This window comes from Eptatretus burgeri, chromosome 10, assembly GCF_056783735.1.
Source record: "Eptatretus burgeri isolate ZD-2024b chromosome 10, Ebu_testis_v1, whole genome shotgun sequence".
Classification (NCBI taxonomy): domain Eukaryota; kingdom Metazoa; phylum Chordata; class Myxini; order Myxiniformes; family Myxinidae; genus Eptatretus; species Eptatretus burgeri.
In genome coordinates, this window is record NC_140970.1 from 2,349,161 (window position 1) to 2,366,672 (window position 17,512).

A 17,512-nucleotide genomic window follows, 5' to 3' on the forward strand; every position below is an offset into this window, starting at 1 on the left:
CTCGATCTCTGAATATTTGTATATATTTGATTTATTAATTTATAGTTGGTTACTATGTTAGATAATTAAACTAGCACTGTTATTCAATATTCACTGTTATTCAATGTTCGTATATTTGTAATTTCTCGGTTATTTTTTATTTATTTATTTTTTGTAAATATATATGATAAATGCTTATGATTGCCTTTCATGTTCTATTCCGAGCTATCCATATTTAAAATAAATTCAAGCTATTGACATCTTTGGAATTCATACTGTCAACTAATAGGACTGGTGATGATGATGATTTTGACAGTCAAGCGAAGGGGGTATGGGACCATGTTGGGCAATCCATTGGGGGGTCTAGAATCATCAAAAGGTTAAGAACCCCTGCTTTCGACACTTTTGACCCTTTTTAACCTTTACACCTTTTCAGACCTTTGCCCTTGAGAGTTTTGGACGTTTCATTGAGTAAATCCGTCCATTTAGTTGCCCACATAAAAGACACCACGTAAAACAAGTCCTGGCGAGTGCCTGCAATCTCTGAATGCGCTTTCTAGTTTGTCGTTTGTTTTATCTTACAATTTTGATCTTATATTTTGGGAGGGGGGGGGGGTCAGCATTGCATGAAAGCTGCACAGCGATGTGATTGGACTTTAGTTTACTTCTCTGCGAACGCACGAGTTTTACCAGGAAAAGAAGAATATCAGAATGAAACGAAGGATCCTTTAAAATACCTCATAGAACAGTTCATCGGGGAAAGGTTGGAAGCACTGGGCACACACGAAGCACCGAGGATGGTAGAGCTGTCCACACGAGTTGAGTACTGGTTCAGCTGATCGAATTACTTCATGGCAATGAGTGCAAGATGCCTGTGAAGGGTTCCTGGCATGGCAGAGAGAAAAGATCAGGTCTTTACATTACATGAATACGGGCACATTATGAGTGAGCACAATGACTGAGGGGTGGAATGGGTGGGTGACATTCAAAGAGGGACCCCCCCCCCCTACCTCTTTTTAGATCCTCCTGGAGGATCTCTAAGTCTTACTCACGTTGTTGTTCTTCATCTTCTTTTTGTGGACTTTTTTTTGTTTCACAGCCCACAGTTTTCATCGAAACTTCTTGAAACTTGGCATACATATGTAAAAAATACCCTGCGCAGACAGTAACTGTCCCGAATTTTGAAAATTCCTCCGAGAAAAAAAAGTTACGACATCAAAATATCTCCGCTAATGGAAATCGCCGAAAAAATTATCTCCAAAACTAGGCAAGCTTTTTGAATTCTGTTTGCCAGAATCGAACAGGGCATTAGCAGAGATGAATTACCGCACATATGATACATCACTATGACGTCATATCAATTTTTATGACGCCATTCCTATTTTTTGTCATTTTTTGTTTCACAACCCAGAGTTTTCATCGGATCTTCATGAATCTTGCCATGTATATGCAGAAAGCCCACGCGCAGGCAGTAACCATCTCCGATTTTGGAAATTCTTCCTAGAAAAAAAGTTGACGTCATAATATCGCCGCTAATGGAAATCACCTATACCATTATCTCCGAAACTAGGCAAGCCGTTTGAATTTTGTTTGCGGGAATCAAGCAGGGCATTAGCACGGATAATTTATCGCAAACCTGATACATCACAATGACGTCATATTCGTTTTCATGACGTCATCATGAAGAGGACGAGGATCTGAGCTCATTTCAGCTTGTTGGTCAGAACGAGCATGCAAGGCAAAACTATGTACTCCACTGAGTGCCATTCTAGTTGTATTAGAGACTTAGGGCTGGCAGGATGGCTTGGAGGTACACACACTCACCGCTCAGCTTGGGTTCTAATTTCGGCCCAGCTATAAAAAAAATTGTCATCCCGGTGTTTCACAGGCAGGGTGATTCATCACTGTGTGTGCCATCACTCGGATGGACGTTAAACTGTCGTCCCGTCTGTCAGCATTCGTTGGTGGACTTTAAATATCCCACTGTGTCCTTCGCGAAGAGTAGGCGAGCTATCGCCGGCACACCATGGTCAAATTCCAAGATTGCTTCCCTAACCTTTGTCGAACACTTGTCCTGGCCAGCTGATTCGTGGAAGACTTGGGCCAAGCTTCCCTCAACCAATCGCACAAGAACGTGGGAATAATGGTGGCCGTTATAGAAGAAGAAGACAGTGCTGTACATCGTTGTACTTTTTCTTTTTCGATTTGTCTTGATATATTATGAGTATCTCGTTCGTTTAACTTTTTGGATGGCCCATGCACCGGCCCAACGTTTTTGAATGGCCCAACAGCTTGCCTAGTTTTTGGAGATTCCACTCTCACACCAATCACTTTTCACACCCCACACCTGGTGACCCAATCCACCTGCACTTTTTAGTAAAGAACTTGACGTTTTGTCTTTCAGGCCTTTTGATGACATGCTATAGCTACACTGACCAACAATGTGCCCAAACTAAACCCACTCAATTATTGTCCCCAAATTGATCACACAGTTCATTAACAAGCTCAAATGAGCTAAGATCCTCGTCCTCTTAATGATGACGTCATAAAAACGAATATTACGTCATTGTGATGTATCAGGTTTGCGATAAATGATCCGTGCTAATGCCCACCTTGATTCCCGCAAACAAAATTCAAACAGCTTGCCTAGTTTCGGAGATAATGGTATAGGCGATTTCCATTAGCGGCGATATTATGACGTCAACTTTTTTTCTCGGAAGAATTTCCAAAATCGGAGATGGTTACTGCCTGCGCGTGGGCTTTCTGCATATACATGGCAAGTTTCACGAAGATCCGATGAAAACTCTGGGTTGTGAAACAAAAAGTCAAAAAATAGGAATGGTCATAAAAATTTATATGACGTCATAGTGATGTATCATATGTGCGGTAATTCATCTCTGCTAATGCAATTCATTCCCGCAAACAGAATTCAAAAAGCTTGCCTAGTTTCGGAGATAATTTTTTCGGCGATTTCCATTAGCGGAGATATTTTGATGTGATAACTTTTTTTTTCTAGGAGGAATTTTCAAAATCGGAGATGGTTACTGTCTGCGCAGGGTATTTTTACATATATACGCCAAGTTTCAGGAAGTTTCGATGAAAACTGGAGGCTGTGAAACAAAAAAGTCCACAAGAACAACAACGTGAGTAAGACTTAGAGATCCTCCACGAGGATCTAAAATACCATCTTAACTGAACACCCTACTGTTATATGGCCCACAGCTATTATGACCCATATACCCGTATCATCCATGCACCCTATTATGTCCATTACGTTGCCATTATCCGGAGCTTTACTGATTTGTGATTGATTATTATGAGGATATTTTACAACCACTTCTGTGCACATTGAGGCTAAATTGCGTCAATGAAGATGGAAATGGAAAAAAATAATTCAAACTATATTCCCCAGCAGGGCGAGTCGTTCATATGTATGATACTTTGCATCGATCGGTTAAGCAGTTCTGCAGAAGGTTTTTTGCATTTCGATTTTCAATCCAATATGGCCGCCAAACCACGTGACCGATGATGTTACAAGTTTAATTCTTCACTCACAACTGGTCATAGATCCGATAAATGAAGTTTCAGATTTTTCGGATGAGGATGTTGATTCAACCAATTGTAGCTGGAATACCACTTCACTGATGATGTCATTGCTATCACCATATATACCCCATCAGTGGGGGGGGGGGGTTATGACATATACCAACTTTTAATTTTTATTCCCTTTAACGGTTTCAGAGATGTCGTCCAATTTCTTTTCCTTTAATCCAAAATGGTTGTCATACCACATGATCGATGATGTCAGAATTAATAATAAAATATTCTCAATGGGGAGGCCCTCCGATGTTTAAAGTTCCGCATTGATCGGACAAGCGGTTTTAAAGTGACAATATATTAGACGTGGACACACGCACGCGCGCACGCACGCACGCACGCACACACACGCACACACGCACGCGCACACACACACACACACACACACACACACACACACACACACACACACACACACACACACACGTCCCATCCAAGTCAAATTTGTGGCCAGATTGCAGGAAATGGCGTGCTATGTCTGACTGTGTCACCTTTCCAAGCCTAATTGCTCCATCATCTTCATCATGTCTTTGTTTCAAATTCATTCCAGTTTCACCAATGTGGAATTGGTTACAGTCTCGTCATGATGAATGGTAAACAACTCCTGATTTATCACCCGATGATATCCTGTCCTTCAGCTTTGAGATGACATTACGGATGGTGTGTAGAAGCATGTATGGTACACCAATCCGTGTCCGCTCAGGTCAGGTATGGGAGCATGCGCCGGAGCAGTGCATCGCTGCATCCACTTTCCGTCGGTTCCTCCAGGGGCCTCCATCTGGCCATCCTCCAGGTAAATATCTGGCCCATCCCCATCTCCTTGAGATGACGATCAACATGCTGTCACCAGAAGGCAAGTGGTCGGCCCACTGGCCTCCTCCACTCACGAGGCTCCTTCACTGAGAGAATCTGGTGAGCAGGATCAGTGCCAGGAAAACGAGCCACATGTCCATGCAGCCACAGCTGACGCTCACGGACCATGCAGGTAACAAATCTCATTTGAGTCTCTCTCAGCAACCGCTCGTTGGACACAAAGTCCGACCAGCGATCGCCAAGGATTCTCCGAAGACACCTGGTACCAAACGAATTAAGTCTCCATCTCTGATACTTGGTCAGAGTCCAGGACCCACATCCATAGAGCAACACCGGAAGCAACAAGAACCTGAAGACTTGGACTTTCACCCTTCCGCACAGGTATCGGCAGCGCCACACCCAATCATCCAATGAATCCATCACGTCTTATTTTCCATCGGTAGTTGTTGCAGTTTGGCGATCACCCTTCCCTTTCCAGAGAGGGACAACAAGGCCCCTCTTCCAATCAGTTGGGATGATATACCTGTGTTCCAGGCAGAGCACAGAACTACATGCAATGACACAAGTATAGCATTTCCACCATCCTTGAGAAGTTCAGCATGGGTGCCACAGATCCCAGGAACTTAACCCCATTTCAAATGCAGGAGAGCGACCCGAGCAAATGGGGAAGCACGGTTTGTATGCTTACACAATGTGATTGTGTAAGCATACCCCGTGTTTCACTGCAGCCTGTGTTTCCACAAATGAAGGTGGACCACAGTTGATTGGAGGGTCAGCAATTGGGATAGTAACACCCCTGACATCCAACTCGACAGCTCGTGGATCAACCTGGTCGAGCCGCTCAAAGTAACCGGGCCAGCGGACCTTCACTTTGGACTCCTCTGTCAACAGCCTACCACCCTCCGCTCTAACTGCAGTTCACCAAGGGATGGGCTTGGAGGAACACAATGTGCGAATTCCCCTGTAAACAGGGCGAGAATCACTTGACCACAGGTAATGCTCTACCGCCTCACAGATTCCTCATGCATAGGCCTCCTTTTCCACCCTTTGCGCACATACAGTTTCAAGCCTCAGCTCCGTGAGCAGCTCAGCTCTGCCAGAAAGCCGACCCCTGTGACTATGGTCAGTGGTATCCAGTGTTCTTTGAGAGACAAAATTCTTTTTCACCCAATTGTGAATTCCAAGACATCCACCGGCAACATCAAGGATGGTGGTCTTGAAGACACTCCACAACTCTTCAGGATTCCCCTAAGCACCCAGACACTCAAAATCCCCACTCACTCTGTTTGCAAACTTCTCAGCTCCCCTCTCATCCTTGAGCTTGCCAAAATCCAGCCTACACTGGGAAGGTACCATTCTCCTGGATTTTAGCTGCAACTTCAGAGTTGCTACAACGAGCGTGTTGTCGGTATTTAGGAACTGAGCACTCCGGTTGAACCTGCAGTTCTGGATCATCCCCCAGGAACCATCAGCGAGCACATGGTTAATCTAGTTTGCCACACCACCAGCGTTGGAATACCAAGTCCAGCGATGAGCTTGTGGGCGCTGAAACCATGAACCACGTACACAAAGTCCATGACTTCTTGCAAAGTCAAGGAACTTGGTGCTATTCTGGTTCCCTATCATGCGGACCAACACATGTCTCATAACCATCCCTATCAGTTCCAATCAATGCATTGAAATCCCCCAAGACCAGAAGAGTATCTTGCCTGGGGCACTGATCAACCACAGACTCTAGCGTGGCATAGAATGCGTCCTTCATGGTGAGATCACTCGCCTCAGTCGGAGCATAAACAGAGACCAGGGAAATGACGCCCAAGGAGTGATGAATCCTTTGTCTTATAATACGTTTGTTGACCAGTGTTACCTCAATTATCATTGGGGTCAGCTTATTGGACACAGCTACAGCAACTCACTGAGCATGGTAACCATCAGAGCAACCAGACCAACAGTTGGTGTAACCACCCACCATCATCTCACCACTATCTGGTCTCTGAACCTCAGATAGTGAGTGCTGCAATACTTGTGTTGAAACGCTTGAGCTCAGATGATAACAGAGACAGGCGATCATCCTCTCTTAGAGATAGGGCATTCCAGGCACCCCCCCCCCAAGGGACCGCCTCAGGTTTATCAAAGGAGACCGCCGTCTGGTGGACGACACCTCAGCACCACTCAGTCACACACCACTGCAATCTGTCCCTGGAAGGTTACTCCGTGGTTTTCCTCCCATCATCAAGGAATACGGGTCCCTAAGGCTTTGCCCCAATCCCGTCACCCAGTGAGCTGCCCTCCGCAGGGCAGCTTCACGGGAGGTACTCCCACGGAGTGGGTTTCAGATGTTTTTTTTTAAACATTTTTGGGTTTTGTGGAATGAAGGGTTTTACGGTGGCCAGGGTGCAAATCCTGCCGCCAACCTCCTAATAAGAAGTAACCCAACTGCAGGAGGACGTCCGCAGACACCAGTTGAGCACGAGAAATGTTGGCTCACAAGGAGCTCCTCCGCCCTTTGACAGGTTTTGTTTTTAATCCTGTTGGGTGTCCATATCCAAACACCCTCCTCAACAGAATACCTGGTGGAGGAGACGGTTTGAACACCGACAACCCGACCATGCAACAGGTTAGTACAGGTTTACATAGTACCTGAAGTAAGTGACAGATCTAATCCTGCTTGATCTAACGTATACTATCTTGTCAATCTGTTTGCTGCGTACTAACTTGTCAATCCCTTTGGAAAGTACGGCAGTGCAGTGGCCAAAGATGTCTAGCTCTTTCCTTTCTGCCAATTTTGGTTCTTTCAGGGATTCTTTCAAAGAAAAGGGAAGTCCCACCTGCGTTTTTGCCGTGTTGTGAAAGAGTTATCTGTTGGCGCCGAGTGGGTAGTATTTGAGCTTTTATTTCTCCATTGTATATAAGTTTGCATCTTCCCATTCCCCTTTTTGTGTCTTTTGACTTGCTTGGTTTGTTCAGTTTATTATAGTGTCTTCTTGATCCTGTTCACTGTGCTTTTTTCTGAAAAATAATCCTTTAAAAGGTAAGAAAGCGTGTTTCAGACATCTGCTTTCTGTGTGGGGTTGTCGTCACATTGGATAATTTGGACATCCTTGGGGAATGGCAAAATAAAAGTAAAATTGGACGCAGTGACTTAAAAGACCGCTTGGATCATCTCTCGGGCCGTAAGGTCCCACATCAGAATAATTCCGTGTTAACGGAATTCAGTCCATTCAGTCGGACACAGCAACGTGTGTATATGTGTGTGTGTGTGTGTGTGTGTGTACTCGCGGGGTATGCTTACACAATCACATTCTGTAAGCATACAAACCGTGCTTCCCCATTGGCTCGGGTCGCTCACCTGCATTTGATTTTTCATTCCCTCCGCACCGAAGGAGAAGGAGGTGATGTTTTCACCCCTCTCTGTCTGTTTGTTACTTGCAACATCGAACATTCTTCAAGTCAATTTTGTTATTCTGCCTGTCTGTTTATCACCTGCAGGTCACAATTTGAAACCGATCTTCACAAAACTTCACCACATTATAGAGTTCGTCATAAGGAAGAAGCCTATTGCTTTTGAGGTCAAAAGGTCAAAAAGTCAACATCGGCAAAAGGTCAACGACTTAGGTGAGATTTCTAAAATCCTCAATTTTCATCTGATTGACTTGAAATTTGAAGAGGATTTGCATATCAGGTCACTCAATTCAACCAGCCAATTATTTTTGAGGTCAAATTAGTTTTGTGGATTTTGTAAGTTTCATGCTCTGCACGACGTCTTAGTCTTGTTTATCTGTCTGTCTGTCTGTCTATGTGCAGGATATCTCAAAAGGTTATGGACGGATCTGAGTGAAATATGGTGGGCAAGTTCGGTGTGTGACAAGGGCGAACTGATTAGATTTTGGTGACGATCCGGTTCTGGAACCGAAATTATTTTTAAGTCATTCTTCACTATTGATTGGGCTAAACTCATATATAGCACGGTATCTCAAAAAGTTGTGGACGGATTTGGATGAAACTTGGTGGACACGTTGGGTGTGTGACCATGACGAATTGATTGCGTTTTGTTGAAGATCCGAATCCGGATCTAGATATGAGAATTATTTAATTTTAAAGTGATTCTTCACCATTGAAAACGATATATAGCCTGACATATCAAAAATGTATTGGGCCCGATATATTCTCCTGGATCAGGCATGATGATCAGGCATTATATTTTAATTTACGGATGCTTTCTGACAGGTCTCTGATTTTTTTCCTGGTGTATCAACTTTGATGTCCATCAGCGCACAAAATTACCATGCTTCTCCATTGTCTCAGGTTGCTTACCTGCATTTTTAATAATTTATTTCTTTTTATTTAAACAAAAAAAAAATGGATGTTGTCCGATGATCCTGTGATTTTTTTCCCGGTGTACCGGCTTCGATGTCCATCAGCACACAATATTTCAGCTTTCTACGTCACCCAAATGGTGCTGATCTTAAATATCAGTCAGTGAGTCAGTGAGTCAGTGAGTCAGTTAGTGGTTAGAAAGAGCTTTAAATATATGTGTAGTACACATGATGCTTCGAATGATGTTTCACCTTTTAAAAAGGCTCTTCGACAAAATGGCTAAAAAAATTGTCGCTATATAAACTTGCAGTGCAGGTGCAAAAAAATAAAGTGCAGTGACAAACAAGCAACTTGGCAGTATTGTGGGTAAGTAATGTAGGGCATTTGGAACAACATTGCATAAACAAACAAGTCCTTAGGAATCAACATTTCAATTCCTGTATATGCACAGTACGGAGAGCTCGAGTGCGAAAGATTTATAATAATCAACCAGAAATTGTGTGCTGCTCTTCTTTATACTTCTTTAAACAAGTAAAATATTATGGAATTAATGGGAGGTAATCCCACAAATCATCAATCGGTGATGAGTGATAAGCTCGTATCGTCGTCGCACGTACCCTCAAACAAATTATCCATACAAGGTAGATAATTAACTTGGAACAGCTTGGTAGTGAACTTAATTGTATGTGGGGAGCCTGGTTAAAATCCCAGGGTAACTCTTTTCCATTGGTATGCAGTGAAGGAAAGCTCGAACTTGGAAGAGTTCTTTTTGGCACATGAAGCATCGCCCGAAAAAAGCCATGAAATTTGCTCAAAATGACTTTCTTAAAATACAAGGAAGAAAGTTTTATTCCTGGTGTAGCAACAAACTAACACAGACAATTAAACAACATTGCAAATCAACAAATTATTAATGGAACACAATAAGCAGAACGAGATGCGTGCTCTGACCTGCCCACTCATGCCATCCACCTCCTCCCTTTGTTCCCCCACCATGCTAGTTGCTTATCCAATTCCCACAAAATCATCCCACTTAATACTGCATGCAACACTAGATGTAAGAAACCTCCAAGCTTTACTTGGCTTTCGTATTTCGAGTCGGGATGGAATTTTGAATCGTCGTTTCAAGTAAACTGTTCAAGATGCAAAACTTACCTTTCTCAGATGACACAAAACGAACGAGCAGTGATTGGTGACCTCATAGAGGAAGACATTGTGAGTGACATTCTGAAAGCTGGAGGGTGGTTAATTTCAGCGTCGACCGATGAAGTGTGGCACGTAAGCACCAACGAGAAACTTGTTACCCTTCGACGTGTTGACGAAGTTGACAATCCATGGGGACTTTGTTTTCATGTCTGCTCCAATGCTTATGGATTACACATTTCTAGTGAAATCATCCACATCATTGAGAGACTTGGTCAAGATATTACCAAATATGAGGGGCCAGTGCTCTGTTGGAGATGGTAAAACAGGTGGGAAGCATAAAGGAGCATGCCGTAGGATTGAGACGTATGCATCGGCTCTGACTTTAAAAATCGTTTCTGCAACATAATGGACACTGCTAATGCCAGAGTGACGCAGGTATGCACAACTCTCTTTGTAGGGTGCAGGTTATCCTGGAGTAGTCCCTTCGCAAGGGTTACACTCCCGAATGGGTCGCTCATCTGACGTGGGATACTCGACTGAAGGGGTAGAAATTTGGAATTTCTGAAGTGTCAATGGCTATGAATTTGGAATGGACAGTGAGCCAAGATTGAACGAAAGATTAACCAATGGCGAGAGAGGGGAAGGGGTAGAGGAGGGAGAGATAGGGTAGAGGAGGGAGAGATAGGTGAGGGGAATCGAGGAGAGGGAGAGGGGGAGAGATTGTGAGATCTAGTTGAGGAATTTGCTTCGAGGCACCCTAGATTTCTTTTTCCTCTACAAGAGCGAGTCTCATGTGAGAGCAAGGTTAAATTCACAGTGTGGTAATGTGACAACAATGGAGCACAACCAGCAAGGGAATAAATGGAAAGGAAAGCAGAGAGAGAGAGACAGAGGGAGACAGTAAACACACAAGTCAAAGGATAGTCTTTAGGGACTGTTAAGTTAAAGATTCTTCCAAAGTATTATATACTGTATTTTTTGTTTTTGAGAGACCGGCAGAGCCTACCCGTTGCTTCACTGATGGACTAATTAATCGTCCTGTTTGCCAAAAAATTTGAGCAAGAAGGAGAAGTAAAGAAAGACAAATGTACCTGTGTATAGAGTGCTTTAAGCACTTCCCATCCCCATCCTCACTTCCCCCCTACTTTCCCTACTTTCTCACCCCCCCCCCACCTTCCCTGTTCATCCTGATGTCCTTCCCCGCTAGAAATGTCTCGTACATCATGGCAGGCTTTGACAGGCCACTGCGTTTGAGGGTGGGGGGGGGGGACAAATTTACCCATGTGAAGAGTGCTTTAACCTCAGCGTTGCCCACAAGTGGGGCAACTTAGCATAACAATTGTGCATTTTGTGAGGAAAGCACCAAATTTGGCACACTAGTAGCCTATCATATTATGAACAGATTTGGATATTGGGCCATCTCAAAATTCAGCCGCTGATGGCTGTGGCAGCCATTTTCCACTGCAATCAAAAATTTTGAGATGGCCCAATATCCAAATCTGTTCATAATATGTTAGGCTACTCATGTGCCAAATTTGGTGCTTTCCTCACAAAATGCACAATTGTTATGCTATATTTAGCTAAGTTGCCCCACTACAGGTAAAAAGGGAAATTATAATACCCTCTGCCATGAGCACCAGGTGGAGCTACACGGTACACATTGACATAGATCATTTACGCACCCCTCCCCCCGTGCGAGGCTGCAGCCACATAACCGATGTTACTCCCCACACAAAGTTGTATTTATACCCTGAGTATGGAGTTTGTAACTTAAAAGATGTGGCCGTACATAAGGAACAAAGAAAGCCACAGACAGAGTGACACACACACACACACACACAATGGCGTGTTTGTGTATGTATATATATATATATATATATATATATATATATATATATATATATATATATATATATATATATATATATATATATATATATATATATATAATCTTTATTAAACCAAAATAAATTTGTTCATTTTCACTGATTACATTTCGTTGTTGTTTTTATTTATGTTGTATTATTTTATTCAACCAATAGGTTCCGTGAATAAAAATGCAAATCGGCCGCATCTGCAACAACTTCCATGAGAAGGCAAAAAGCTCTTGTAACAAGACAAGACGATTTACCCCATCACAGCATCACAATCTACAGTGAGAAGGAACTCGAACAACGGTTCAAAAAGTGGTTGTTTATTCATTTACTATTTGGATGATAATGTCTGCCCATGAGAGGGTCCATAACATAGTTAGCGCACGAAATTCAGGTTTGTGGAACTTGCTTGAAATTTTTGGAAAAGCTTTCCAGTTATAGAAACAGAGCGGCGCTCGGTAGAGCGCATAGCTCCACCAGGCTGAACAGCTTACGTTGATAGGCCGGATCTGGATCTTCACGAAAATCCAATAAATCTGTCCTTATCATCTACCCAACCTGTCCACCAAGTTTTGTCTGAATCCGTCCATAACGTTTTGAGATATCCTGCTCACAAACAGACAACCAGGGGTGAAAAAAAACAAAACCTACGTCCACCTTCGATTCCAGAGGTAAAAATGAAAATCGTATTTGTAGGCTATTCTGCGACGGTGTTTGCTCTGAACACTTTTCACAAGAATTTAAGTGGTAACAACAAAGGCAGCTTTGTTAAGAAAGGTGAACAAACGTTTCGATGGAAGAAACACTTCGTCATGAACTTCAAAACAGAACCAGAACTTCTCAGTTTGACCTGTGGCATCTGCATAATTTAGACTTTTGAAATCCCTGAAAAAGTATTAACTTTTTTGCCTGCGCATCCTGAGATTCCACCGCCAATCCAGATTTTAAATTTCCGCAGACGTTTTAATAATAATGTTGCTCGGTGTTGCTGAGAAACGATTGATGCCGATGAAAGTGATCAAGAAGAGGATTGCGGAGCTTCATGCAAAACATGCGTTTGCGAGATTGTGTGCAAAGAGACAAAGCATTAAGGGGTAAGGTGACAATTCACTTGGTGGAAGCTGGCAGCAAATTTCACAACTTCGGAGTGCGTCGGGGCACACATAGGCACACTCCCAGCGTGTCAACCCGAATGTCAAAATATTTGCATCGGGAGAGGAATGTGACGATGGGACGGATGCTGGAGGATGAGGGTGAAAAGAAAGAAGAGAAAGTGAGAAAGCCCCTTAGTTGTTTTCGCGCATTCCATTATCTGCATAGCATTTCCCGCCATGGGACGTGTTATTAATTGGGTTATTACTACTACTTAGTTGGGATTCCAAACCTAAGGAAAATGTCATGAACAGTATGTCATTGAGATGCAACAAAACCCGAGTTTATTGAGCAGGCTTGTTATATATGTAGTGTATTTGATTTGATGTGCCGTACTCTTTCGAGCGTGTCAGTGCTGCTGAAGCAGTTTATCGGCAATGGTTATACTGGGTGGTTTGCCATTGCCTTCCCAGTGTCATTTGTCCGTACTCTATGCTCTTAAATGCTAAGTGTCAAGCAAGGAAGCAGCACGTACCATTTTAAAAGTCTTTGGTATGACTTGACCAAGGTTTGAACCACCGACCCCCCCTCCCCAGACTCGAACCATTATGTCCACCTAGTCTGGTGTACACAATCTAACAACAGCCAATGCCTTACATTGTAACTGGTACTGCCACTAGCTGCTCCCTGGGCAGCAGCCCTCTATGTTTGAAAAAACAATTTTTTTTTCATGAATTAGGATAGTTGAATGTCTATGCTGAGATGCTGGGTGGAAAACAGTTTATCTGGATGTCGATCATAAAAGGCAACATTTAGGGTATTTCATAAAGGTAAAGAAACTCCGGTCAAAGCACGTAGTCACAGACCCCCGCCGGACCCAAACTATCGAACTATTTTTCTCCAGTGGAAAACAGACATAATTACATACCAGGTGTAGTGTTGGGCATGTATGGAATTTTTTTCTCTGGCATGTATCCTCCCTTACTGAATGCATCAGCCCCACCCCCACCTGAACCCTCATTCCTCATTACTTTCCTCCTTCAAGTATGAACCGATTTTCATGTTTATGCCACTACTACAACCTGGTAACACGAACAAAAGGATCAATGAAAAACCTCATCATTCTGGAGGAAGAGAGCGATACCGTCTCACGAAGTGATGTGGTGGAATGAGGTGTGTACAATTCAAATGGTAATCTTTTTTTCTCGATTTATAATCAGTTCTTGGCTACAAAGCATTGCTTCACCGATTGTGTTACTTCGGCCAAATGCATCATGTTCAGGAGATAGCTCAATAACAGTTGTGTAGTTTTGGGGGTACTGCTCGGTGGTAGAGCATTTGACTTCAGATCAAGATGTCCTCAGTTTAAATCGAGTTGTCCCTTTATACTTGAACCAGAACTGGTGAGGTAATGGTTGGAGTGTCTGTTATGAGTCTGGGAGGTTGGTGGTTTGAATCCCGGATGAGTCATACCAAAGGATTTAAGATGGTGTCTGCTACTGCTATATGTTTTGCCACTCCAGCTTCCTACATACAGAATCCAAGCTTTGGAGCTTATCCACTTCGCTATCACATCTGTAAAGAGTTGTGACATCCCTCTCTTTTTCATCATTAACTCCATCTTTGTAACCTCTTCTGACATGTATTCATTTTGGAAAGAAAAAAAAAAGTTGCAGAAGTTTTCATGCAAACACTTTTCAATTTACCTTCAAGAGGAACGACGGCAAAGATTATGGCTGACAAAGATAGATCTCAAGAAATACAAGCGTGGGAATTCAAAAAGTTTCACTCTACTCTACTCTCTAGTCCAACCTACTTACCAGATCTAGAGGAACTGCATGACAATCAAATCTGCACCTTACTTTGTCGTGGCAGGTTGGCCGATTTGGCATTCACGACTGGACCGAGCACCGAGCTCATGATGCAAGAATCCCCGGTTCATATCCCATACACTATGTTGATTTGTCCGTAGTCTCCTCATCCTTGTAGTTAATGAAATTGATAGTTTCAAAAAAAATAAAAAAAAATAAAGATTCTCCGTGGGAAATCTCAGATTAACAGATAATAATTTGTTGGTCCTTTTGCAAAGGTACAATCAGAGGAACACAAAACATTATTATGAATGGCGATAAGCAGAATATGCGAATGATCTAATCCCGAGCTCAATTCTTGATAGAATTGCATCCGACTAAATCTTCCATTATATTATTGCGTGGCAATATCATGGGAATGAAACTTCAGAATTGGAACATTGAGCTGGGTTTTTCATCTGCTGGCACTCACCGATTCTTTCACAAATATTATGGCTTTTGTCCCTGGCCAAATGTAAAATTCCTTGTTTGTGTATCGATTTGACAGCTTTGCCTCATTTCAGACTCTTCCTGGTCTATAACCATTGCAACGGTCCGATATGAAAAGGCGAGATTGCACTGAGAGACGAGAGATGAGCGAGTGCGTGCGCACCCACACGTATTCGGATCCACCCATGCAGGCCATGAGTAACAATGTATTCACGTTTGAGCTGTCGAGTCCTGGGATAGATTTTAATATGACAGATTCCCAACTGTACCACTCGAAAAGAAAGCAAAAAGTCGAATACACCAATTCAACCCCAAGTACCTTTGTATTTGAACGTCCATCCATCCGTCAGGACCCTACTCTGTGCAGAGCGTTGGTGCTGCCGAAGCAGACTCCTTGGCTATTAGACACGATCCTGGACGGGTCGCCACTCCGACACAGGATACCAGCAAGCTCGTGCTCATTTTGCCGACCTCAGAAGGATGACAGGCAGAGTCAACCCCACCTGGTATTAATTCAACAGCAAAGTTGGGTTTGAACTCAGGATCATAGGATCCCAAACGCAATTTGAACGTCGGTTTGTATGTAAAAGACTTCAATCATCACCCTAGACCATATCCCATGAGAAGGGTCAGCGTCTCAGAGAGCCTGTGGTTATGGCCAACCTTTCCACAAACTAGCAGTCCACTTGTGGTGGTTGTCGATGGGAGAACTGCCAAATCGCACTCTGAGCAGCCATGGGAATTGACCTATCCGAGTGAGTGAAAGGCTCCAAGAGTAAGACAAATCGAATATGGCACACAGCCCCTAGATATACCTTTACAATTTACATATAGTCGTCAACTCACATGGATTGTCCATTGGTTGATGTATCGTTTGGTTCATCCTGTCGCTCGTGGCGTCTGCGGTAGAGCTCGGATTCCTGGAGTCCTTGCAGCTTGAGCGAGGTCATTTCCTTGGTTAGTTACAATGAACTAAGCTGCAGCTGCAAATGTGAACGAGGTGGCTTGTCATGCTTTTTATACATATATTTCTTTATTGTTTTCACTTCTGCTAAGCCACTGTCTTTATTTCCTTCACTTTATCACATGCAGCAATCAGCGGTTTCTATCTCCGCAACAGTTCCAACATACAACACAATTACTGAAGTCTGAAAGTCTTCGTCTTCACGGTTACTCTTTGGCACAAAATTTACCAACATCACTATTCCGAATATGCGTTACATTTTAGTACATACTCACAACTTGCTCAATCAACCAGCAAGCTTACCTCTCTCGGTTCACCAGCTCTACAACCTCCACAATCTCCGGTTGCGGAGAAACGCTGAAACAGATGACTTGCTTGTTGGGTGGGGCAGTTGTATCCGTCGTAACAAACCACCTGTTTAAAAGCAACCAATTAGAATGTGTAAAGTTGGAGGTGATCGAATCAGATACACAGGTATGGCAGGTAGTTATGTGTTTTTTTTATTATGAATGTTTTGAACAAGACTTCGTGTGTTCAGTGACAACAAATGTGAGAAAATCTCAAATAAAATCAGATAAGCATTGAAGTGGAATTCCTGACATGCATTTTAAAACTCTGCTCACACCCTGTTGTCCAGGCTCACAATGAAGTGGAAACATCACCCACTTCTCCCCCCCCCCCTTGTTCGATTCAACTCGTAATTCCTCTGACATATCAATGCCGTATGTCATACCTATGACAAATTAGTACAAACAACTCACAAAAACGTACAGGAAGTTTTCATCCAATAACTTGCTTCAAATTGCATTCCCATGCACCTAATCGTTGACTCATCAGAGCAAGGTACAAAAGACACTTGCCTTCGCATGATAAGGGGCCCTGGCACCAAAGGGTGGAAGCTTTACCCCTTCCAATATACGTAAGCACCGTCTGCCTCTTCTCTTGCTTCTTTCTCTTCTCTACCTACTCCAATCACACTACCCAATCTTCCTTTTTCTCTATTTAAATTTTCTCAATTGAGTCCCCACCCTCACCTGTGCATACTCAACAAGAAAAAGAGCAATCGAAGATTGCAGACCCTCGCCAGGATTTCTTTTGTGTGGTGTATTTTGTGTGGTGTTTGTAAGTAATAAGAGACATGTAAGACTGGTGTGTTGTGTAAGTAATAAGAGACATAATTAGAATTGCCACTTGAAAACTGCTGGCAGTGATGACCGGGTACCAAGACATCCCGCTTTAATCGGACACCTGACCCTGGCCCATGACAATTTTTTTAATTATTATTCATTAGAATTTAGAATGGGATTAAAATAAATTAAATTCAAATCAAATGGAAGACCAAATAAAATAGGTGCTGCACTGGAGTCATCAGAATAAACCTGAACAAGCAAAAAGCAAGATGAAGTCATCAGGAGGAACCCGGATAGGAT

The 17,512-nt window shown here is 43.0% G+C and overlaps 1 protein-coding gene across 2 annotated transcripts in view; it reads right to left on the bottom strand.

The window, feature by feature from the left end:
- Positions 1 to 16,911, bottom strand: part of LOC147017813 (LIM and senescent cell antigen-like-containing domain protein 1) — a 39,517-nt gene extending 22,606 nt beyond the window's left edge. Inside the window, exons 1-3 of one of the 2 annotated variants that reach the window (XM_085896820.1) lie at positions 16,844 to 16,911; positions 16,386 to 16,496; positions 717 to 864 (exon numbers count right to left, since the gene is read on the bottom strand). In XM_085896820.1, coding sequence (XP_085752946.1) covers positions 717 to 864; positions 16,386 to 16,496; positions 16,844 to 16,896 — 312 coding nt within the window. In that variant the 5' untranslated portion in view covers positions 16,897 to 16,911. Of the gene's footprint in view, positions 1 to 716; positions 865 to 15,964; positions 16,102 to 16,385; positions 16,515 to 16,843 lie in introns of those variants that run through there. The other variant, XM_085896821.1, reaches the window with a different exon arrangement.
- Between the last annotated feature and the right edge of the window lie 601 nt (positions 16,912 to 17,512).